The 26,048-nt window shown below is 38.4% G+C and overlaps 1 protein-coding gene across 3 annotated transcripts in view; it reads left to right on the forward strand.

Annotated features, from left to right (window-relative positions):
* Nucleotides 1-26,048, forward strand: part of CUNH4orf50 (chromosome unknown C4orf50 homolog) — an 81,837-nt gene that overhangs the window by 16,629 nt on the left and 39,160 nt on the right. For 2 of the 3 annotated variants that reach the window (XM_061379880.1, XM_061379883.1), the window contains exons 8-14: nucleotides 368-469; nucleotides 2,145-2,291; nucleotides 6,148-6,324; nucleotides 8,528-8,584; nucleotides 8,986-9,168; nucleotides 17,900-18,136; nucleotides 19,234-19,638. In XM_061379880.1, the coding sequence (XP_061235864.1) occupies nucleotides 368-469; nucleotides 2,145-2,291; nucleotides 6,148-6,324; nucleotides 8,528-8,584; nucleotides 8,986-9,168; nucleotides 17,900-18,136; nucleotides 19,234-19,617 (1,287 nt within the window). In that variant the 3' untranslated portion in view covers nucleotides 19,618-19,638. Of the gene's footprint in view, nucleotides 1-367; nucleotides 470-2,144; nucleotides 2,292-6,147; nucleotides 6,325-8,527; nucleotides 8,585-8,985; nucleotides 9,169-17,899; nucleotides 18,137-19,233; nucleotides 19,735-26,048 lie in introns of those variants that run through there. The other variant, XM_061379882.1, reaches the window with a different exon arrangement.

The raw sequence follows: 26,048 nt of genomic DNA on the forward strand, positions 1-26,048 counted from the left end.
GGCTCTGTGTCAGAGAGGCCCCACAGAGACTTCTCCCTGCAGTCCCTTTCCATCCCCTGGGTACCTGCACCCCGTCGACCTTTCCAGAGACTGGTATCAGAAGATATGCCTAAAGAGAGGATCTTTACTTGAAGTGGATTTCTTGTCTTTCCTTTAGAGGAATTTCTATGAAGATTACTGTGTTCTTGTTAAAACAGAATTATTACTTCAGCTGAGAACAATCAACAGGGAAATATTGATCTTTAATATCTTGATTTTATGCAAATGTTTTTTAGTAGTTCAGGAAGAAACAATATGTTGCTCTTTAAAAACCTGTGTGCCATTCTGTATGGGCAAGAGGAGTCACATCTTTCTGTTGTGTATCTAGGGCAGCATGTTTGAAAGCTACAATGTCATGAAAGAGCAAGTTGAAAAGGCAAAAGAGGATCTAAAAATACAGCAAAAGGAATTAGAAAAATCAAAAAAAGAGGTAATCTGCTGCTCTGGTGTAAATCTGTTTTCTTTCTTGTTTTCTTACATGCCTGTTCTTTCTGCCAGGATTTAACAAGGATGTCTCTGATTTGCAGAACCAAAAATGTACCACTTTGATCTTTCAGTTAAGTGATGAATTGCACAATTATTTGTGGTTGGCTGGAACTTCAAGTGAAGTTGAATTCCTCCACCACTCTGACAGAAGCTGAGTGCTTTATTAAGCACTCAGCTTAATAAAGATACACAGAACAAACCATCTGCTGCGGCCATCTCTGGGCAGGCTGCTTCCCTCCCCCTCACTAGGAATGAGGAGGAGTAGAAGCCAGTAGAAGCACTGAAGATTATGGGAAACCTGAATTCAAAGCAGTATTTGAATGAGAACCAAAATGATGTAAAATCTGACACTGTCAAGGTGTCTCAGTATCCCCAGTGATGGTGCAAAACATGTACACTGCCCCTTCTCTCAATCTCTTTGTAGTAAACATGAAGTCCAACACCATCTACGTGGAGACTTGTTCGGATGGCTAGTTCTGTGACTGTGTAAAGTAGATCTGCAGTTTTGATACCAACCGAGGAAGGTTTCAGTATTGTGCCTTTATAAATGCAGTAGCTTTCACATTCCTGCATTTCACTGAACCATCTCCACCCTGTGCTAGTCTAAGCAGAATGTATTGCTTTTGTGACAAGTGTATATTTATGGGGCTGTTTCATGCAATAGCAGTCATTGCTCAGACTCCCTATGGAAAAAGCACTGGCAGTAGCAAGTGTGTTGAATATGTAAAAGAGCAGTAGACTTAAACATGGTGGGTGTACAAAATGGTTGTCCTTTCACAGATGCATGATAAGGCTTTCCCAGGTGAGGCAACTAGAATGAAGGGGTGGATATGGATAACTAATGGTGGTTGGGTAAGGACTTCTGACCTTGTAATTTGAACATGAAGAAGTCATTTGAAATTTTACTTATTTTAAAAAATCTTTTAATTTGGGTCCTTTCTAACCTTTTTGTGTGATCCAGTGAAGTTGTGTATTACATCTTCCTCAGTTTACTTAAAAGAATGCAAAACCTTTGCTTTCAGAAGAGGGAAGGAGTTGTCTATTATATAAAGGAAAGATCTCGCTGTCAGGCAACCAGGTGTTTTATTGATATACAGAAAATGTGTAAAGTGGAGAAAATGCGTTCTAGGAAAAATGTAAAGGTGAACATATGGAATGTTGTGGGGTTTTTTCTTTTCCTCCCTTGCATTTTTCTTTTTTGACATTCTTAGGAAGATCCCCCCTCTCCCCCAGCTGATAAATCTTACTTTCCATTTTCTCTGAGTGCTTTCAAAGATGTAATCTCTAAGAGGGTGAGTGCATCACCACTGCATTTAATTTTTTTTAACTTTATTCAGAATACTCAAGGTAACTTCAAATTTAGAAGTCAATTTAAAAATTAGTCTATTTTTCTGCATAGCTCTAGTTAGTTAGGTTTCTATAGCACTTAGAAGTATTACTCATTTGTTGTAATAAAATTGTAGTGAATTATGTAATCCCATTTATTTTAATCAATTTACAATAATTTAAAATTTGCGATGTGGAGATCAGACTTAAGTCCATGGTCATACGCTATTATTGAAAAATGATATCACTGTTAATTATACTCAGTAGTTTTGCTCTTTTATTCTTTCCACTAGGCTCAAAGGTGGTACAGAGAACTTGGCTTTGCTGAAACAAGATACGAAGAAATCAGAACTCGTTTGACACGGACTCTCTCAGAATTAGACCATCTTAAACAAGAATCTGGGAACAAAATGCTTGGTAAACAGCACTGCAAATTAATGGTATGTATGTAAACAGAATAGAGAAAAGCATATTCCTTGGGAGGGAGTGTCTTGCATGCAGAGATACCCTTTGTTTCTATTGGCAATACATTTGAAGCAATTATAGAGCACCTAGAGCCACTGGAGCTATAAACTTGAAAGTGAGCAGATATTATGGCCATCTGTCTACTGGATAGTCCAAAGTCTGAGCTGTGCTTGAGCATTATAGACACCTTCATTTATTTGTAAGAGGATTCTTGTCCTGCTTTCTTTAGCCAGAATAATTTTCTGAGGTTTGGATTTTCAGGTGGCCTTAATGAAAGGTGCTGAAGGTCTGTCCTCTGTCCTCTGCAGCAGGAAAGCTGCAAGGAAGAAACATGCAGCTTTCATCAGCTGGAAAAGCAATTTTGTAGCAACCTATAATATTTGCAAATTCAGTTTGAACAGATTAGATAGATATGGCTTTGGAAGAAAATAAAAGCAAAATCTGGAAAATGTAAAGATTCTGGGCTCAGTTCAGCCACTCTTTCTCTCATTGAAATGCCTTAGGGCATCCCTACTGAGGGTGTAGTTGGCCACCTGCAAATCCTGTGCAGTTATATGCTATAACTTTGTATACCCTAAGTGGCACTATGTGCTGACATGACAACTGAATTCCAAACGTTAATTGAAAATGAAGCACAGATTTTTCACATCATTATGGTATGCCGGCAAGTAACATCTTGGAACAATGTATTGAACTGTTTCAAGTAAGAAGAAGAAACTCCCAGACAGACTGTTTGAAAATGAACAGAAGTGTATCCTAAGGTTTTGATTAAGCTAACGCTTAAACTTTCGGGAGACATTTTTGAGCAATGGAACTTTAACCCTTTTGTTTGGAGACAGTCTGTGGCAATTATTGCTTAGGTCAGTGTAGTAAGATGTTAATTATTTTGATGACCTACCTTGGCATAAAATTCATCCTTCTTGACAGAGTGTTTTTATACCGGAAAAAAACATAGGTCAGCCTTTCTTCTCAAACAAACAAACAAACACCCCCCCCAATAACAAAACCACAAAAACAAATCCCAGGCAAACAAAAAACATCACACACAAACGCACTTTTAAATCCCTCCAAGAACTAAACTTCTCATGTTGGTGCTTATTGATCAGTAGTATATATTTATGCAATATTCTGATGTGGTTTGATTTAGATCTCACTTTGCAATATGATTTCATTACTTGTTCCAGTGTTAATGTCAAATTGTTGAATACATGCGTCTCATTCCAGGGTCAAAATCACGGTGTATGTAGGTCACAGCACCAGGTGCATCCTTCGGTTACACTATTTGATGGCATAACTAATTATCTGCATGACTCAAGTCTGTTATGTCCTAATCAAATTATATTGATTTTATTGGCACAATTAAGCAAATAGCACAGACAGAAAACAGAGCAGCTATATTTTAACGAAGGTTGTGTATTTTAGTAATTCTCTTTTAAAATAAACTCTTTCATATGCACCAAACTATCAATAGTGGGTTTGTGTGAAATTGTTGAGATATGACAGAAGTTTTTCTAGATTTTTTTTAAAAAAAGGACTTTTTGGCACAATGGTTATCATAATCTACTTTTCTAGCATAATTTTTCTTCCTGAGGGCAATCTTGTAGACTGGTGATACTGCTATTTTTAGTTAGTTGCCACGTTGTCCAAAAATGCTTTTCATCCCAAGAGGCTATTAAACTCTGATACAGTAAATCACAGTAATTTATGTTTTTCCTGTTTTAAGCTCTATGATCTGAAGATCACTGTCTGTGATGCTTGACTGATATGAATAACTGAAGATGCAAGCACTCTAGACTTAGAACCCAACGTCTTTCAGAACTGTGTTTTATCTTTAAACTTTAAGCAATTTTTTAATTTTTTGACTACTTTTTCCATTAAGATCTTCAGTTAAGGAATGTTTCCTTTTCCTATTTTACATACTTTTTGTGTAGAAAGAAGACAAGGAAAAATACCATGTCTTAGACTCCTCCTCAGGTTTTTGCAACCCTTGTCTAATCAATCTTAACGTGTCCAACAGTCGCTATTGTTCTTTTAACACAAGAGGGAGCCAAAAAGTTTGTTACAAAGCATGAATGATTTGCTGGAATGCTGTGCATAGAGGTCTTTCTTCATTAGGAAGGACAGTAGGAAAACGTCATATTTCTGTTTTGAGCTGTTCTGTAACAATGTGTTGCAACGTGGTCTATCACTTCAGTTGGTGACTTTCCATGAAATGGTGCCTTCAGTATTTTGTAATCACCAAAAGTGTCAAAGTTGGAAAGGCTGTCAGAAGCAAAGGAAAATTTAACTGTGGTGTTGTGCATCACAGCAGACTATTAGTTCTATCAGAGTTAGTGGCACAGTTTAAGCCCAGCCAGCAACTAGGTTGCACAGCCTCTCAGTCACTTGCCTCACTCCCAGTGGGATGGGAAGAAAAATCGGGGGGAAAAAGGCAAAAATCCCCAAGGGTTGTGATAAAACAGGTTGCATAATTAAAATGAAGTATAATAATAGTAATAATAATAGGAAATAGAATGGAATAACGCCCTCCCCCCCCCCCCAAAATAAAAGCAAACAACAACCCTAAATCAACAGTGATGCACAATACAATAGCTCGCCCCACACTGGGTTATACCCAGCCAGTCCTGAGCAGTGATCAGCCCCTGCCAGCCAACTCCCTCCAGTTTATATACTGGGCACGATGTGCTGTGGTATGGAATACCCTTTTGGGTCAGGTGTCCTGTCTCTGCTCCCTGCCAGCTTCTTGTGCCCCTCCTCACCGCCAGAGCATGACAGACTGAAAAGTCCTTGACCAGAGTAAGCACCACTCAGCAACTAAAACATGGGTGTGTTATCAGCATTATTCTCAGACTGAAGCTGAAAACACAGCACTGCATCAGCTACTAGGAAAAAGATCTATCCAGATGAAACCAGGACAAGTAGTAACCATTAAAATCAAACCATCTGCATGTTTTCTTAGAAGGTTACATGGTTTTACTGCAGTATGTCACGGGTCTGACTAGGATTTTTAGCTTTAATCACTTAAAATGCTTAATCTTTTAGACTTGCTTATATTATCAGAAATCTTGAGCAGCTGTGTGTTTCAGCTCAGTATTTTGTTAATATAAGTTCACAATAGCATAAATGTTTTTCACAAGACTTTCTTCACTCTCAGATTTTCCTTAGATTCTTGATCTATTGTTTAATCTGACAGTGTCACTTGTAGGCACTGACTTTATGATGCTCACCATCAATCTAAAGCTCTCACTAATCCTTTCAATCCAAGTGCATAAAATTGAAAGAAAAAAGAATTGGACAGCAACAGGGAATTACATTAAGGAACTCCTCCTTCCACTTGTTCTATAACACCATTACTACATTTTATTGTAATGAATCTTTTCTTTGAAAAGATTTGTGAAATTTATACTTAAAATCTGATTAGTTTTATTAATAATCTTCCAAAAGAAAAACATAACTCATTAAGTGGAATTTGTTCTTTGAGCTAAATATATGTAGAAAAACAAGGGGCTTGCTATACAGGAGTTGTAGTAGGAGACTGGTGACATCGGAGCACTCTGCTTACTTGCTGGGTGAATAAAATCCCAGTCCTGTATCTGCTGTCACAGGGGACCAAGAACTCCTTGCTCATAAACAGTTTTAAGATTAGTGCAAGATATTAGTGCTAATACGTTTATGAAGGTTTGAAGTCATATGTTTTATATCAGATTATTCTTTTCATGTGCACGGTAGGTCCTCAGTGTTGATTGAGAAGTTTTCTGCTCTAAAACATGACTAAGAATATTTTCCTTGTTCTATACATTTAATCTAAAAATCTGTGCATTCCCTCTCTAGTCTGTGCACACTGTGAAAGATGCCCAGGAAATAGAAGAGAATAAAATAGCCAACAAGAGATTACAGCACCAAGTTCTGACCTTGAAAGCACAGCTCAGGGACCAGGCTGCATTAGAAAATCAATGTCATGACTTGCAGAATGAAGTGGAACTCCTTCAGGCTCAGTTGTGTCAAAAGGTACCTTAAACCTGTTTTCTGTGTCCTTAAGTGGGTGGATAAATACGAGTTTAGCCTTCAGATTCTACATCTTTCCTCTCTAAGGAGAGAACCAAAATAGTCTTTCCTGGGAATGAGTCTGAGGATAATTAAATGGTTTCCAGGCATAAGAAAGTACCCCTGACTTGAGAGAAATAAGAAGAAGATGTAAACTGCCTGGGTGGTCAATGTTATGGAAAGATGATACCCTACAATAAAAGTTGCTGCCAGTCTCTGCTATAATCCCCATAGTGTAATGCAAGTGAAATGGTGCTGAAATTCTTTACAGAGCCACCTCCTTGGCTTAAATTGTCAGGATTTTTAACATTCCCACCTCTCTTGTTGCACTACATCAGGTTAGGAAACACAATGAGTTAGTGATAGAGCTTTGATGGATTTTTTTTCCAACTTTTTGATCCAGCTGCTAGGATTGAACATTCTCAGTTAGATGTGTGGTTGGTATTTCTATTAATTTACATAGTTATTCTGATGAGAGCTCCCATATATACACAAATATACTTACATTAGCAGTTTTTACACTTGTGCATTACATTTCACCTGGCAAACCAGAGCAAGCACAGACATTAATATTTGCTAAGCTACTGCTTTACTGTGTGACAGCCAAGTTACTGCTGTCAGTATGAATACAAATACTGAACTCAGGTGGAAAAAAAGTCCTGCTAGGGCCTTTTCCCCTTAGATTTTGTTTTCTATGTGTTTGGAAACTAGTTTTCAAAAAGGAGTGATAGTTAACAGTGTGAGCCAAATTGGAATTTCCTGTCATAATCTGAAACAACTAGTAAACAGCATTTTCTCAATGGTATTCTTCACACTTGAGGAATCTTCATACAATGCATAGAGCATGCTTCTCCCCTCTCTTTCCCCTGAAATAGAAGAAATTACTTTCTTCTCTCTAGTGGGTGCAAGTTTCCGTCATAAATCCACATGTTCTACAGTTTTGTTGGTTTTCGATTTGTTTTCAATTTCTTTTCCTAGCCTTGTCAAATGCTGTGATTTGCTTTAAACCAGTCCTGTACAGAGGGTTAGTGGCTTTTCTCAGACATTGACACCTCTTAGCAGAATAGGGGTGGTAAAATAAACTTGTTTTGATAGTGTCTGGTGTCTGTAGTGAAGAATGGTGCATATCAGATGATAGGTTAGTAAAAGGTGAGATGTTCTATCCATATAAATGGGCAACTTCTAACTGCTCTATTGCATTAACAAAATGTTTTGTTCCATACCTCATCAAGAATTGAATTTCACCAGTGCAGAGACCAACTGCCAAGCTTTTTTCTCCCAGTGCTAGTGCAATGTACTGACATGTCTCTCCTGTCCTATCTACTCTGTTTCTTCCCAAGCCCACAGTTTATTAGCTGAGGACCATGAAATATTTTTCAGCATAATTGAACTTTTGTAATAGGAGTCTTTTTCTGATGTGTATATCTACTGTAGGCTTTATAGAAATACAAACTGCCAAGCAAAATTAATGCAAAAGAATTTGTACTTTTTTTGCCTAATAATCATAATAATAATGGCAAATAATATGTAATAGAAGTGGATTTTCCTGGTGGGATATTGTATTTTTTTCTACATAATCAGAAAGCAGATTTCCAAGAATAATAACTATTTTAATCCTAAGGTACAAACTAGGTCATCTGGTTTATGTCCTACTAGATGTCATGCACTGATTGTGTCAGTGTAGGAAGTTGTTGATGTTCACTTTTCAGGGCCTGCCATGGAATATGCATGACAAAAATCCCTCCTTGTTTCTCTCATTCTACAATGTAATTTAGATTATAAGAGGGGAGATTTTCCCCAAAAGTGGATTTTAGAAGATTCACAGAGTAAACAGGAACATGAGTGTGCAATGAAGGATACCATGTCTTTACTGTGATGGTGCTTTAATGAAATAACCCCACTGATATAGAGCTCCATCTGAAAATATCCAAAAGCCTTTATTAATACATAAGATCAACATTAATGCTAGTGGGGTAGTGGTTGTGTCCCAGGGCCTGTCTGTGTACAGTCAACTCCTTACATTGCTTCACCTTGTTTGGATACAGGGTCACACAGGAATGCAAAGCATACACTTCAAAGCTGGGACTAAAACAAACACCAAAACCTGGTACACTATTTCAAAGTGACTATTGAATAAATTAATGCAGAATGTTTTCCAAACTTTCAGGAAAAAGAACTTCAGAAGAGAAAATCTGAAATGAAGCTGACACTAGCTCCTCTGAAGGTACTGTATTCTCCTGAAAGCAGGTGAAGGACCTACACCGTAGTTTATCCTCTGCTTAAGGACTTCTTTCTGTGCATGCACCTGCCCTCTGCAGCTGTCCCTGACCTAGCTGTTTGCTAATGGTCTTTAGGCTTTAAGCAAGAGCTTGCTCACATTATTGCCTTGGGTACCCTTCAGCCTATCAAAAGGGGGCCTTGCACATGGAAAAGAAACAACTCTTTCCAGTTTACCTGTGTGCATGTACTGCAAGGTGCGGAGGCATCTAATAGCTTAGAAACATAAGAATGTAATCTGTATATTTGGGTCAAAATATATGAAATTACAGGTCAGACACAAAATGTAACCTTGTAGCCAGAACAGGGAATGAAATCAGTGTATATGTATGTGTTCATGCCACATAGGCTAAGCTGGCTTGCCTCACCCGAAAGTGCCAGGAAAGGAACAGCTTTATCACAAGGATGCATGGTGAATTTCACAGGCGAGGAATTATTAATCCTGCATTTGATGAAGAGGTGAAAAACTTGGTGAACGACATGGCCCTGGCGGAGTACACAGTTGCTTTTACATCAGTGTGTGACCAATGGGTAAGTGTCTGTACTTCCTTGGAGGATCCTCCCATTTCTACTATTGTACTGATTATCTTTTTAAGTATTTAGTGAGACTCTGTGGGTCTGAGTTATAAAACATATTTATAGTAAGTGATAAAGTATTGCTTCAAATAAGTCCATGGAGTTGGCTGCTTTGCTTCTGTTTAGGTCAGGATTTAGATCTGGAGTTCATTACAAAGTATATCAGTGCTCCATGCAGAAACGCTTTCCTGTTATTTTGATGAAGTACCCAAGTGGATAACACAGCAAATATTCAATTCCACTTTAAATATCGATAATTTTGCATTTTCTTCCTGCACTGTCTCAGATTTCTGTAGAAATCAGAAGAAAAAGAAAAAGCCTGCCATGAATCATTTTAAGATTTAAGTCAGCTCAGTTGATAGTCAGCTTCAAAAGGGAGTTAGCTACTTGTGTTTTGCTGGGAAGGTGAAAGTGGTTCCAGAAGGATTCACTCTGCTTCACACCTGGTTCTGTTCAACATTACCATTAATAGCTTGGGTGATAGAAACATACTTCATATTTTTGGAGTAGCACCTACTTGAAGACATTCTGAAGGAGAGGAATCTGAATCTGGCAACCTGAAGAAGCAGGAATTCCGTTGCAGTACTTCAGCAAACTTCCAACAATCTTCTCCCCACCCCCTTTAATTTTCTCTCATTATTTTAAACAAAGCCTGTAAAAATACCCAAACAGTATTTGTTAATGTTTGTCTCAAGTACACTCATATAGAATCTTGCTAGTTAGAAGGGGGAAAAAGTATCTTGTGCTACACATTTGTGTTGAGGAAGTGGCTGCCTGCCAAACGTAGGTTTGTGCTATGCTTTGTACTTCAGCTAACAAAATGCACTGCAAAATGCCTACATAAAAATGATACTGGCACATTTTAATGACACTATTTTTCATCAGCAGAAGATGCTCAGAATACAGTATAGCATATCTGCAGGATTATTTTTCTGATTATATTACATTTTTACGCACAGAGTGGCATTCTCTACCACTGAAGAAATTTTTTCTTCTAGTGTTATTAAGTGTTGCAAGCTATAATTCAGTTGTATTTGTTTCTGTGGCAAGAAGTAATGTAATTACATTTTAAGGAAAAGGTAGATTGATTCCTGGTTGCAGGATGAGACAGGATTCTTTGTCTGGCTGTGTCTGAGTATGGCAGGTCTGGACCCACCGCTGTTTCACTCAAGCTCACACTGAGAATGAATGTTTCATGTGACAGTAGTTAGTAACTCATATGTCAGAAGGGAGATAATATTTCACTGCCTCAGACATTTTCTCAGACATCACTATGATAAATGAGTATTAGTGTAAAGCTTCCCAAGACAGTAAATATCAAAATATGACGTACCCTCACACTGTCTCCCTTAACACAAAACCTAGCAGCTCCAACAGGAGAGAATTAGATTGAATCTATATTCTGATGGCCAGTGAGTTCATCTGCAATGTAGGAGCCCCACATTCAATAAATATTTGGTTATTCATATTAAGTCACAAACTCCATCCCATAGTACCCAGCACTGCAGTGATCAGAGGTCTCACTCAGGTTCGGGCATGCTGATGTTCAAGCCTGGTTTTTCTGATCAGGCAGAGAACAGACTGGCTCTTGCTGGACACCTTGGCACTGAGTTTTAGACCATTCTGGTCTGTGGTAATTAATTCCGTGTGTAACAGGGGAATACTTTCCTGCTAAGGCTAATCTTTATGTTCCCATGAAAAAATTAGGTTTCCATGGATCAGTTTTCCAATGGAAAACGTTTCAGTGAGAAAATGTCCAAGCGTCACCACTCTTAATTTAATAAATAATGGTTACAGTGAAAGAGAGTTTACTTCTTATTCTTGTGATATGTTCATTTGGTTTTAAAAATCCTGTACTGAATTATGTAGACATATGTTAAACTGAACCAACTTTTCATCTTTGAGTGTTCATTTTTTTAGTGTTTCAACTCTGTTCTCACTGGAATTCACATCTAATATTCCAGAGCTATGCCCAGCTTTTGCTTACATAAAACTCCTTTGAAAGCTCATTCCTTCCTCCCCCTCAGTTTTTCACTTCTAAATCATTCCTAAGATTTGACCACTTCTAGAGAAAACCTGGTGAATTGATACTGTGGAGGTGGTGGTCTTTTCCTTTCTTTAATTAAAGATTTGCAATTGGCTTTGCTCATTTCTGGACCCAGTGACAAATGGAAGCCTGTCACTCATTGGCAGCAGACCTGCTTGCTTTGGGTAAATGATGAATTTCAACTGAAAGTTTGCAGTGATGCATGAAGAGCTGATCCAGAGCCCTTTGAAGGGAAAAGGGACTCTCTATTCAATTCAGTGCCTGGCCTACTGTAGCTTAGTAAAAAACTTTGTGTCTGATTCTCAGAGGAAAATAAGTTTTAAAATTCTTTCAAGAGCTCTTTCCATCTGTACATGGAGTTACATATAGAGGGGATAGAGCTGTGTGCTAGGGAGTTCCAGCTTTGATAGAGGGCTTATGGGCATCAGCAAATTACTCATGCTCATAGACAGATGTGAACTTCATGTTTTGGCTTATTCAGGACACAACTGATGTCTGTTTATTCCCTTCTGTTTGCCAGAAGTATTTTTTTCCTAATCCTCATCCCAGTTAAAATACTAAACCATGAAGACAGTGTCATGCAAAACTTATCATCTTTGAGCCTCTCTTCAGATTTCAGTTTCACTTTCCAAGACTGTTCTCAGACACAATAAATCACTGTTGTCCCAATGGCTTCATTTCGCTGATTTGTGCTAACTCAAGACTTCAAATCAGTTCAGTTTAGGTGAACAGCAAACATTTTGAGTTCTGTCATTCATGGTTCTTTTCATAGCCCAGTGTTACATTCAAATGGTTTTGAATGAGAAATAAAATTTGCTTGAATCATGCAGTACCTTGTGATTTTGTTTCAGCAGGGTACTCTGCTCTGAGGCCAGATATATGTTAGAGTAATATGCTCAGAAAAGAAAGTCAGTTTTCCTTCTCTTAATGTTCTTTCCTAGTCCCTGTGAAGAGGACTAGATTTTAAATGATATTTCTTCACCATAAAACTGTACACCATGAAGCTGTTTATTTATAATTTAGTTTAATAAAGTAATCTAGTGTAATTTAATTTAATTTAGTTTGGTTTATTATAATGAACACATACAATTGCACAGAAGGGGTTTTATTTCAATTCTTTCTCATTCAGAAGAAACACCAAGCAAAAATTTTGTGCAGGATGGTAAAGAAAAGATGACTAAGATTTGAAAGAAATAGTATTTTGAGGAGCCATAGTAATGACAATGGCTAATATGGATTTGAAATTTTTGGAGGCATAAGTTAACTTCCAAACCTTTGTCATAGATTTCCCTTTAAAAGACCTAAACAGAGAAACCATTAGAGCCCCTTGTAGTGGAGCAATAATAAATTTGGGCAACTGAAATGGTTAAAACCTTTTGTCTTATTTTGTGTTTGGAAAATGAAATGCATTTGTCTGAAGAGGACACAACCCATGGGTAAGGGCTGCCTCCAGCAGGTGCTCATGGCACTCGGCACAGTGCCACAGCTGAGGTTAACATGCCCAAAGTCAGACATGGAGCATGTGGACATTTCTAGCCATTTATCATGTCCCATTTTAATCATCTTTTCTTAAATGTTGTTTTCTTTCAATAGAAAGGCCTTGGCCTCATCTTTTTTCCTTCCTGTTGTGGAATTAATTCATGAACATTATTTACAGTTATTGTTTTTCTGTCTTTCCCAGTGGAAAGGACATATGACAGCATTCATCAAATGACGTTAGATATTCATGTTCACTAAAGAGCTGACAAAAAGGACTGTGACTAGGCTTTGCAACAGCTGCTTTACTTGAACTGGTAACAGCAGGAAACAAGAGAAGATGCTCCAGATAAATAATATGAAATCCAAAAAAGTAGGCTCCAAGTGTTTAAGGTGAGGTGGGATGGGGCTTTAAGCAACCTGGTCTAATGGAAGTGTTCCTGCCTGTGGCAGGGGGGTTGTAACTAGGTGCTTTAAGGTCCCTTCCAACCCAAACCATTGTATGATGATTCTATGATTTATATTTTCTTTCCATAGTGGGTCTGAAACCATTGTTGCTGTTTGGCCTCATTTCTCATGGCTGCCCTCATTTCTCAGAGCTGAGAGGAAATTTGTGCAAGGAAAATAGGGATAAATGGTATTGCTTTTTATTGCTTTTCATGGAGTCATCTTAAACTTTATGGGTGGAAAGCTCCAGGCAAAGAACGTGTCCAGTGTAGTGAATTATCTGTTCTACAGAATAGGGAATAAATGTTCAGAACAGTGTAACTTAATTCTCCTTTATGTCGGGGGATTTCTTCAGATGCTTTTGATAGAGCAATGCTTTCTATTTATTTATTTATTTATTTATTTTATTTCTACTCATTTCCTCGCATGAAGCCACTTACTGCTTCCCTGTGAATCATATTTGAAGGAAACAGGCCTGAAATAACAGTCTCTGATGCTCTTCTTAAAATGATTTGTGTGGCTGGTGAGATCAGAAGCTTTCCTGGTGCTGAGGGTGAGATACATTTCATGTTTGATGTCTGGACTTGAGACAATCACATCCATGGTAGTTTATTTCTATATATTTGGTAGGGAGAAAGGGGTATTTACAAGGAAGTATTCTGCCCATTCTATGTATCTGCTTTAGATAAGCAGGAAGAGTCACAGAAACTGGACTCCACTGGTTGTGACAACGGCCAGTCATTTACTTTGGTCAAATGAGTTCCACCCTGAGAGGGAAGAACTTTGGACTTTCAGTCATTTGGGGGCAATACTGATCAAGACTAAGGAACCTTTCAAGACTAAGTTTTTCTGCAGGAAGAAGCCTCTTTTTCTGACATTACAGAAAATGTGGCTTAAACCATTGTAATTCCAAGGGGATGAAAGAGAGGAGATGGTGGTTATTATTCAGTAATTTTTTTAAAGTAGGCTAAAAGACTGCTGAGAAATATATATCATTTTTGACCTTCAGAAAGATTACTAAAAAATATTGAGGGGTATAAATTATGGATTAAAACCAGTTAAGGGCAGCCTGGCCTTTCCAGTGAAATAACTGCTAAAGCTATTCAATAATTGTGTAAATGGCTGTTTGTACAGAGGATATCTCAAGAATTCGTGGTGGCTGAGGAGGTGGCACATGGTCAAGGTTAGTGTCATTTTAAAGTAAAATTGGACCTGGTTGACAAAGGTTTAGATCTGTTTCCTGACTGCATAAGTAATACAGATATTTTAGCAGTGGCTTGCATTCTTATTCATGGGAAACAACATGATTTTTTTCTAGAACAGTAAATGCAAGTAGAGGAACAGCCATAATGAAAAAAAGAAAAGCTTTAAAAAGTAATCTTCCTTTATTTTCTGATAAATGTCAGAATTTAGATTAAGATAAAAAGTGTAATTAAAAACATCCAGATAAATTAAAGCATTTTATTCTTATCTCTGACACCACTGTTTTTTTTTATTTTTGTAATATTGTATGAAGGTGCTGGTTTTTATTTTTAATGTCAATCCTTTCTAGACTCTTACAAAACACTGAAGACAAGCTCTTTTGAGAGAATCATGCCAGCTTTCAAATATAGCACAGACCGTACTGTGGAAACTTCATCAGTGTAGTAGCAGCTTCACTCATCCGGTTTTGCATTAACCCATCTTTCTACTGAGTTTCACTAAGTTAGCTGCAGCAGAACTCAGTGATCCCAAGAGGCAAAGTTGTTTGTGAGTTGAACAGTTGAAGGAAAGGCCCTGCAAGGATGCTATCTTTCTAGAAATGAAATATGCCACAGCTTTGATTTGTAGCTGTGTTTTCTGTGGTAGATTTACCAGCTCTCCTCCCTATGAAGAGGACAGTGAATTGTCTTTGCATGGGTCATTGAGCCCCAGAACTTGTTCTGCTCCTGCTAACTCTCATCTATCACCAGGGATGCCTCTAACCGTGCTTCCTATGGTGGGGAAATTCTCATCCAATAATTTTAGATCCAATCTCTTTATGCCTCAAAACATTTCAAGTCTGCCCTTTGTAACCTCTCCATCGCTTTCAGCCAGCCAGCATTTTTTGTGAGTGCTGGGGAGAGATACTGCATTTCTAACCTTGGTTAGAAATCAAGGACTTCTGAAGCTGCCTTTGGCTTCTTTGTTTATAGAGGAACATTCAAATGTATAGCTTTTGCTTTGCAACTCATTTATGCCTGTAATGTTAGGATATGATTAAGATGATTAAGGGAGTGGAGCATCTCCCTTATGAGGAAAGACTGAGGGAGCTGGGTCTCTATAGTTTGGAGGAGAGGAGATTGAGGGGTGACCTTATTAGTGTATATAAATATATAAAGGGGGAGTGTCACGAGGATGGAGCCAGGCTCTATTCAGTGGCAAACAATGACAGGACAAGGGGCAATGGGTACAAACTGGAACACAAGAGGTTCCACTTAAACTTGAGAAGAAACTTCTCAGTGAGGTTGACAGAACACTGGAACAGGCTGCCCAGGGAGGTTGTGGAGTCTCCTACTTTGGAGACATTCAAAACCCGCCTGGACACGTTCCTGTGTAACCTTATCTAGGTGTTCCTGCTCTGGCAGGGGGATTGGACTGGATGATCTTTTGAGGTCCCTTCCAATCTCTAGCATACTGTGATACTGTGATACTGTGATATTGTGATGATAGGATATTCATGCCACCCTACCTAAATAAATGCTGTATCCAGACAATGTCATAGGCTCCTACTTTAATCAGTGTAGAGAAAATAATTCTTTTAGAGAGGAGCAGCAATCTAAATTATGTGCACAAAGCTGTTCAGTATGAGTGGTCCTTCAATTCCTGGATGTTAACATCTTGTTCCCTCGCCTGTTCACCCTGAAGTGAGTGGTCCAGGTGGTAGCTGCTCCTGGGGAGTGTATCAGCTGGCCAAACATGCTTGTGTTTGGTACTTTAACAGAGCCAATGGCCACAATTCAGCAGCATTGGTTCCCTCATCTCATGGTGGGGAACCAAGAACTGAAGGCAAAATAGTATCAAAGGCAGTAGTCATCCCTTGTGTTTACCACTCACATTTTCTTATATGGTGTACCCTTGGGAAAGGGTCTGTCCTGCAGCACACTGGGTCTATACATGGGACAGGCATGGCTCACCCTCCTGACCCTGTAAGCTGAATACCAGTTTGTTGGTGTACTTAAGAATCACAGGACACATACTTCAAGGAGCCCATGAGCTCTGAGGGCTGCTTTGCAAGCAAGAGATGAGATTGATGAGCTTTCTCAGGTCCGGCTACCTTGTATATTCCAACAGCTGGGACTCAGTGTCACCTCAAAAGCTACAGAATGGTAAAGCATCACTGATACCTCTATGCTTTAACCCTTGTGTTGGAGCTCCTCCTGATCTTCCTGCAAGCAGCATGTTTCTCATAAAACTCCACAGTGATCAAACCTGCAAGATGATGAAACTTGTTCTCTTGACAAAGCAAAAGCTTACACACTCCGCATTCTTCTTCATGCTGTGATAGAGTTATATTTTGATACATGAGCTTGTCGATAAATGCTCATCTTTTTTTCTTGAGGGGGTGGCAGATGTCATTTCAGAGCATTCTCACAGCACTATTGCATTTCAGAATTCTCTATTTCTTTTTAAAGGACACAAGTGATGTAGCTAATGCTCATTAAAGATGTACAGAGCAAACAAACATAGTATTTTAAGTAAAATCTGTTTTATATTAAGTAACCATTCCTGACCTGGCATATTTATGGAATTTGCATTTTTGGAGCTTTTGCAAGAGGACTAATGGCAATGAGGTGATAACTCTAATGAGATGTATTAATTTGGAAAAGAAATAAAGAACTATTTTTAAAACTCCAAAGGCTGAAACTGTAATTAACAATCATAAATTTGTTTTTCTGTTTAATTTTGTAACCCTGTATGCAAAATAATGTAACACTGATCCTGTGTCTTTAATAAATTTGTAATAGGATGAGAAAATGATACTGTCCTGTGACAGTCATTCAGGTAGTTCTTCTTTTCCTGTTTTCAACTGTTATAAAACCTGCATAATTAAACAGCTGCCATTTCTCTCTAAATTTGGCTTGAGTTCAATGAAGATATTCAAGGATAATGTTTGTTGTGGTGCTAAAGTTGTTTTGGAGGTGACATAAGATCAATTGAATTAATATTATGTTGATTCAGAATAGAACAGTCTGTATGAGAGTTCATGCAGTTGAATTAATACACTTTTGAAGACCCTTCAGCTTCACTTTCTTGAGCATTCATCAGTAGAAATACCTGTTTGTTGTTTAGTGTGAAAGAATCATGTCAGAAATTTTGAGATTCTTCAGGAGGAGACCTAACATCTGGCAATTTTTTAAATTACTAGTTTTTTCTATATTTTTATCTAAGCTTTCTTAATATCCAGATGCAAAGTCTAGCTGTAGTTAAGGCTTAGAGATATTAGAGTTATTTATTTTTGTTGAGGGAAGAGTTGATGAATACAGGATTCTTTTTTAGACAGATGTAGGAATGCTTCACATTTAAAATAATTGCTCTAATATCTTTTCTTTCTTATTTTGGTAATTTATTTATATTTAATCTGTATGAACACTTATTGCCATGAATTTATTCAAGTGGCTTCTACTAATCCAAAATAAACAGCATTGGAGAACTTCATTTAACTTGGATTTCTTAAAATGCTGTTTTTTCTTGCAGATGCTGCCTTCTTCCACAGATAAGTCACAGGCCTATGGACAGCCAGAGGATAATGAGACCTATGTCAAAGTGAATGGGATGACAAGGTCAATACCTGCAAACTCTCTGCAAGAGGTGGATAGCATCCACAGCTCTCATTTCACTCCAGATGTGTATGATTCTGTAAAGTTAACAAGCCCAGAGAGGAACATAGCCTTGCATCGAGAGCTAAGACAAAACCATAGCAAAAACTGCAAGGTCAGTAGAAATTGGTTTTAGTTTAGTGAAATCTATTATATTTGGCAGTCATTTTATAGATCGTGTATATATTTCAGTGATTGTTTCCAGAGATGCACACTTGATTGTTAGTTTAAACAAGCTGGTGATAGTAAAAGCTTCATGCTTTTAATTTCCAAATGCATTCATAATTCATTTTCTTCCTCATTGTTTAGGAATGGCTTGGGGCTTGTGAAAATAATTAAAAGGTTTTGCTTTCATCAAGGTGTACTTTCTGGTAAGGCCATCTTTGAAAACTGTTGGATGTAATGTTGATCTTGTCCTACCTTTTCTTTTTCCTCTTTTTTTCTTTTAGTGATCCAATTATTCCTATGCCCTGAAGCTCTTTATAGTAATTTCCATTAACTGCAGGAATCCTGTTAAGAGCAGAGCTGATCAATTGCAATTGCATTTGTGACAGTCTGCTGCTAAACTAAACGCACAGGAGATTTCACCCTCTCTGAGACAGCATAACCTCTCCATAATTGTACAGAAACGAAATTCAAGTATGCAATTACCGGAGCCAGTCAGCTAGAGTAGTTACAAATATTGCTCTACTGAATTTTCCTTTATAATCTTGGATTGAAATAAATGTAATAAAACAAATAACAACATAGTTAACTGCTTTTGGCATTAATAGTTGAAAAAGTCATGGAAGATACTGAGATCTCCTTTCGGTCAAGTAATATAGCATAGAATGAAGAGGCAACTCAGAATTCTGATAACATGTTATTTAGTCCAGGGGATATATGTGACAGTCCAAACCCAGCTTCCTGGTCATTTTCTCTATCATTGTCACATATAAATATGATCAATGAAAATATTGTCAAAATTATTATGGACAACAAAATGTAAGTAACTTTTTAACTGACCGTATCTTTGTAGACTCAGGAATTACTTTTTTATAGACATCACATGGGCTTTAATTAAATCCCAACAAGAGGATGACCCAGGTTTAGTGTACCATTATACAGGAAGCTACAGCTGAAATCAGCCACAACGAAGAGACTGGCCTGTTCCCATGTAACATAAAGAAACACACTGGGATGTTTGAGGTTGTTCTCTTCTTTACTCCTCAGATACCTTCAGTTGTCTCCTCCAACTCATATCTGAAGGCTGACTGCAACCTGCCCATGATCCACAAGGAAACCCCTGTGCTGTCAAGGATGAAGGATGCACTGGTGCCGCCTCAGCATAGTGCCTTCTGGGCCATGAAGAAGAGAGATCAGTTGTTGAAATGTGATGATGTATTTTGCTGTCAAATAGGAAACCAACATGCAGGTGCTATTCCCCAGGGAATGAAACAGAAAAATGCCATTATGAATAAGGCATGGCTCTCTAGAGAAAAAACAAGCGGCTCAACCTCAGCTACCACAGCAAAAAGCTGTTTGTCAGACGTGTTGTCAGCAAGTAATAAAGGTCAAAATCCTGTGGGGAGCAACCAGCTGCATGGGAAAGAATAAAACCTGCAGAAATAAAGCAAGGTAAAGCATCTTAGCAATGTGATTTTCCCATTGCTACAATAGTATTAATAATTTAAAAAACAAAGATATTTTATTACTTAACATGGCCCAGCAACTAGCTTGATGTGACTGAAAAAGGGCTATAATACTTTTTATAATCCAAATTTCTTAAAACATTTGAGGTCACTGAAACATATGAATTTTTCAGTAGCTGGGCTGCCTCCCCATTTTCTTTTTACCACATGTTTAAGATATGCTTTTCTTTTAACTGAGACTGTAAAACAAGCCATTAAATCACTTTTATGTATAACCCATTTCTTCAGTGTGCAGTGGTAAGTTCTGAAATAACATCTGCCTTTTGTATTTCCTTTGGAACTTAAGGAAATGTGGTCTCACGGACTTCCTAGAAAGCTGTTTTACTGAAACTGGGGAATAGTTTTGCAGTTAGTGTTTATTTATTGTCCTGGGATATACATTTTTTTGTTATTTTTTTCTTTGTTTTTTTAATCAATAAAATGGTCCTACTGAAATACAGCAGGATACTCAATGTATTCCTGTAGTTTGTAAAATAGCATCCTAAGTAACAAACTGCAGCCTAAATTGATTAGGTTTACTGGACATGCTCCTGGCCACTTTCTTTAAGTGATGGCTTGGGCATCATGGGTACAGTAACATCAGAGTTCAAGGCATGGGTGATTCAGATGGCATCCTGTGCTGCCAAACCCTTACACCTACAATAGGAAGAAGCAGATGCAGTGCCAGGCCACCTGCACTAGCACAGCTGTGACAGTGCTTCCTCATAGCCTGGCTTAGAAATAGCTGTGGTCTGTCTGGGCTGCATGAACCTTTGATAGATCCATGTTATGGGAGGGATGAGGGAAGAGTGTGTCTGTGCAGGTGCATGTGTGCACTAACGCTGGTTAACTCTGGGAAGTTTAACTTAGCATTGCTGTAAATTCCCTGAAACACTGATTTATATTGGGATCCCACCAGAGTTAATACTTTTGCAAAACGTCCATTATTCACATCTCACAGCTGTCTTTATGTTTAATCACTTTTATTAGAAAAGGACATTTTTAACACACAGTAATATGTGGTGCTGTTCCCTCTGCCTCCATTGATTACTCTGGTTGGTTCATAGTATGTTACTACTTTGATGTTGCTTTTTGGAAGCTAGAAACAAAATGACTGGTTTTGAAGAAATATTAATGCACACACACACTTTATTGCGGGAAACTCATTTGTGCAGTCAGGTGGCAGGGCAATTGCTTACAGCAGTAACTGGATTGGTCTTCATCCAATGCATCTTTAGAAAATACACACCAGATGCTAAGGAAATAGCCCCTGGAAGTGATGTTTTGGAGTACTCTCTAAGCAGAGGAGACTCCAGTGAGGTTCCAAAATCTGGGCTTCTGCTTTCATGTGTCTTTCCCTTCTTCCTGATACATGGGCAGCACTTCTGAAGACATATACCTGATACCCAGCCATCAGCTGCCTTCTCAAATCATAAGATATTTTGATGTGCAAAACCACTTGTAAATATTTAACATGGTAAAATTTCAATATTGATAAAATGATGCTTTAAGAACTAGTTCTTGTGAGAATGTTTTTTGAGCTTTATCTTGATAACAGTAAAATACAGAGCCTGGTAGTTCAGGCTTTAGGTCAGATCATAATGCATGAAGTGTGCTAATAGTGAGGCTATTAATAATAATATCCTGCAATAATAATATAATAAGTCTTTGGTATCCTAGTGCAGCTATCTCCTTTGTGGTTGCAACCATAGCAACTTACCATGAAATTAAGCCTTTCTTGGTCCATTCCCTTGTCAAAGAAAGACAAGTGTGGTTTACTTTAAACTATCAGGCTTCATTTTAAGCTAATTAGGTTATTTGGCCCCATTCTTCCTCCTGCTGGAATTAACAATTTCCTGAACAAGGGCTGCAAATACACACAGGTGTAAATGGGGGAACAAACACAGACATATTACCTGCACTGAAGCACTGTAATGCAAAATGGACTCAAACAATTAATTCCTCAAGCAAAAAGATGTTATGATGGCACTTTGTAACTTGGCTTCAGAAGTCACAATTTCAGTTAAAACCCTGTAGCCTCTTGTGTTTTTGATGTTTAAGACATTCATTCCTACTACTACAAAGCATCATTTAAATATGTGCACATACCACAGTTATTTGGCCAGATGTTTCAGTTCCTTTTCATTTCTCCTAAGGAAAATTGTGAGGTTTTAGACACTAAAGTGGAGGAATGTTAATAGATTAACAGAAATCCATTTGGAGTGGGTCAGCTTTTTCAAACCTCTGTCCTGCTCCATTTATTTCCACTACAGAACAGGCAAATGAAAAGTGATAGTCATATTATGTCAAATAATTATGTGCTAATTGATGTACAAAAAGATTAGATGATGCACTGCACCATCAAACAAGGTCCTTCAAGTTCTTTAAATACAGTCATTTACGGAAACCAGCTAGGAGATGTACAGTGGCAGGCCAGATGGTTCATATATTCGTGTCGTGCCAACTGAGGTCCTTTGGGAGTCTGAGCTTGCTGAGTGACTCATACAGAATAATTAATACAGGCCCTTGTTCTGTAATGATTTGCGGGATTTTGAAATTGAGGGTGATCAGTAGCAATGGGCTTACATTGACATCTAAACAGTTGACTGGTGTTGAATCACTTGTGATCTGCTGTTTGTCATCCATGCACCCACCTGAGTCAAATGGCACTATACGTGAATGAATGATCAGGACACTCGGAACGAAGCTGGATGATGGTGTGCTTCCTGCTGACAGATGCTCACTGTGCCTGCTTCCCATTCAGACCCTTTCACTTACAAAGAACTTGCTTGAAACAGCACAGAAAATTACTGGCTAGGACCAATAGTTCACATCAAATGAGTGTTTATTAACATATTTAGGCAATATTAGCCCAGTTCTTTTTTTCAACACTTGAACTCCCCAGTACCAAAGCAAAAAAATCTCATTTTAACAGCGAAGCTGCCCTTTTTCTCTGCACTTTTAACATAATTGTTTCTTAGGTATAGCATGTAAATGAGATACGTGGAAGTAGTAACCTGAAAGGTGCATAGTCCTTTTTAAAGCACTATCTATCTTGCGAAAGATAAACTTTAAAAGGAAACTCATGGTGTACTTGAGGCTACAAATGCACTGTAATGTAGTTTGGGGGAGGAACTGAAATCTGACAACCAAAACCTCAGTGTCTTTAAAGTAAATCATGCCAATGTCCACTCCAGTTTCTTCTGGAAATTTGACTTTTGTAGAAAACGCAGAGGGTTTGCTCTGGAAGCCTGTCACTTCCCATCTATTGCTCATCCTGTGCTACAGAAAGCTTTTACATGCAATGGAGATTTGGGGATCAGATCTGATGCTCAGCCCATGGTACCTCATTTCAATTCTCAGGACTGATATTTGCGTGAGTCAGAACAAAACCAAGTTCCCTATAATAAGTATTTCTGTAGTCCTTAGTAATTCCTGTTTGCATTTTTGGGGTTGTATTTCTGATTTGTGAAAACACTATCTAATATCTTCTTAGTAACAGCTTTTTAATTTAGCCTTTAAGCTGAAGGATATTAGAGCTCCTAATTAAAGCCAGATAACGTGTGACAGATTTCCACAATGTAGACTTTTCTCTTTAAGTCTGATTAAATCAAGAAACTCCCATGTCTGTTAGCATAACTGTGTTCCCAGCAGGTCAGGCAGCTTTCAGGTGGAATTCAGGAAGAACTCACTTAAGTCCATCTTTCTTGCAGTACTCTTTTCTTGCAAATAAAGAGAACAGGAAGGGCTAGGGCAGAAAATGGACTATTTCAGAAACCTTGGCCTATTACATTTAGCTAGGAATGTTGTCTTTTCCCTGTCTACATCTTTGATCCTATCAGTCAGGATATTGGTGAACCACAGAATTCTGAGTTCATTTGCATATAAGTATACATAACATATTTATGTGCATATATATATTTGAATAATTGCATGGGGTTTGGCATAAATAAAGGTTCTATAAAATAATAGGGAGTAATAACTTTCTGCAGATTTTTCCTTTTTTTTTTTTTTTCTCTTCTCACTCCATTGGGATTGGCTAGCAGAAGTAAGGATATGAGAAGAGACTGGTTTATTTTATTATTTATTATTATTTATTATAAATTTTAAAGACTGAATTTAAACCTTAAGAGGAAACTAAGATAAGACTATGCAACAGAAGTTCTGCTTGTACCTTGACTCCACTGCGGGTTAAAATTGACTTTTAAAAAATGTCAATCTGTCTTCCCTTTCCCATATACATTCTCAAATAGTTTCCATGAGAAGGAAATTTACTTGTGTGCCCCACCTTGCCAGCCCTAGCACAGATGACAGTGGTACCAAGCCAGTGGGGGACAGTTGCCCCAAACAGATTTTTGATGTTGAAAGAGGAGAAGGAAAAAGATGAGTGGTTGTATAATTTTTGTCTTGCTTTTATATGCAATAAACTATTAAACCTTTACTGGGTAAGAGTTAGGCACCACTAGGGGAAATGTCATGCCACAAAGGAAGCTGAACAGACTTGTACCCATGTTAAAAATCTCTCAAACTGTAGCCGCTGCTGTATTTCATGCAATATGTTTCATGCACTTAAGGCTAAATGAGACCTCATAACAATGTTCCAGTATTTAAAGGCTGGCTACAAAGAAGACGGAGACTCCTTTTTAGAGGTAGTCACATGGAAAAGAGGGATATGGGTACAAGTTATTCCTGGGAAGATTCTGTTTGGACAGTAGAGGTGAATTGTTTCTCGTTTCAATGAGAACAACCAGCCATAGGAATAATCTCTTCAGGGAAGTGATGGATTCCACTTTTAAGATTCAGCTGGACAGGGTGCTGGGACATCTAATTTAGGTCATGCTTACTTGCAAATGTTGGACCCGATGATCCTTGATGTCCATTCCAACCTGGTACTCTATGGCTCTACAATAACCTATCTGCCTTTGTAAAGATCAACGCAGCATGGGAAGTTCTTAAGAGAAAAAGTTAGGATTTGTGAAGTAAGCAGCTCTTAAAAAGAATAGGGGGCGAGAGGAGAAGGCAACAAAGGAGCTAGAGAATCTTATTACAGATAATGGGTCAGGTTCACTGGGGTGCCACAGCAGCTGGGTTTCAGTCTGGTGATCCAGAGCAGCTGTAAGCCTGATTTCTCAGACACAGAAACTGTGTTTATATTCAAGCCATTAGTGAACAAGGTCAAATACCTAAGGATGGAGAGAGAGTTCTTTTTCTTGGTGGGTTAGTGGGAGCATTTAATCAGCAGTTACTCAGAAATTAAGATGTTTTCAGTTCTGCCTGGTCAGTGCATTTTTGGTCATGGTGTGAGAACATGGAGCAGAGTAAAGGGGAAATTCAGTAAAGAATTCCTTGAAGTTTATTCCCATTGGGCTTGTAATAATTGTATCAGGACAAGAGTGAGAAGCATTGAAGTGCTGTGGCCTCTCAGCATATGGCTGTCTGGCAAAGCTTTCTGTAAGTGGGAAGCTCCTGGAGCACATTGTTGATTTTTTGTAATGTGTTTCCAAGGCTGAAAGTCACAAGTGATTCTTTCTTATTCTTAGCGAAAGCTGCAGCTAGAAAGGGAGGATGTGGCCATCTCCTGTTGCCCACCTTTGCCCCCACCATCTGCTGGGTGCTGCCTCTTTGCTTTTCCATCTGTGGGCAGGCGACTCCATCTCTCAGGGCCACATCTTTGTTTCCAGCTGTCTGCAGGCTGTCCCTTCTGGTGAGTGTGCTTTAACATCTAGGGGTGAGGCTGCCTAGCTGGAAGGCACTGGTAATTTGTGGCTGATTGTGAAGGGAGCTTTTCCTGGGAGGAAAAAAGCTTTTCTTGTCTCACAGGAGCTGATTTGTAGCAGAAACTGCACATCACCATGTAGCTGCTCTGGGGATACTGAGGGGCTGAGGTTTGCCTACCTCTGACACTCTTAAAATTTTACATGCCTTTTCTGTGCTGGATATGATCACCAAGATGAATTAGCTTCTGGATGAACAGTTAATTAGAGGTCTTCAGTGGACCATGGATCTTTTGCAAACAGTGGTTTATGAATGAGCATACACATTGTCACATGAACTGGGCAGAAACAAATAACTAATATGCTTTATATGGCTCCTATATGATCTGGATGCCTTCTGTGCTGTCTGTATGCTATAGCTGGTGAGCAGAAGTGTAAAAAAGCTAAGATCCATATAAAGAAGTTTCATTAAGAGCACACTGAACATTTTCAACACTAAATTAAGACATGGTCTCATGGAGGACAATTCCCAAGTCTGAGCTGGGAGGTAGAGGTCTTGGTCATGTATTTTTTTATGATGACCGCAAAGGTTTCATTGCCTAATTTCAATGCAAGGTGTGTCTGCCCATGGCAGGGGGGTTGG

The sequence above is a fragment of the Neopsephotus bourkii genome, unplaced genomic scaffold, assembly GCF_033783945.1.
Source record: "Neopsephotus bourkii isolate Nb327-2 ecotype Australia unplaced genomic scaffold, CSIRO-AGI_Nbou_v1 NB_1780, whole genome shotgun sequence".
Lineage (NCBI taxonomy): Eukaryota > Metazoa > Chordata > Aves > Psittaciformes > Psittacidae > Neopsephotus > Neopsephotus bourkii.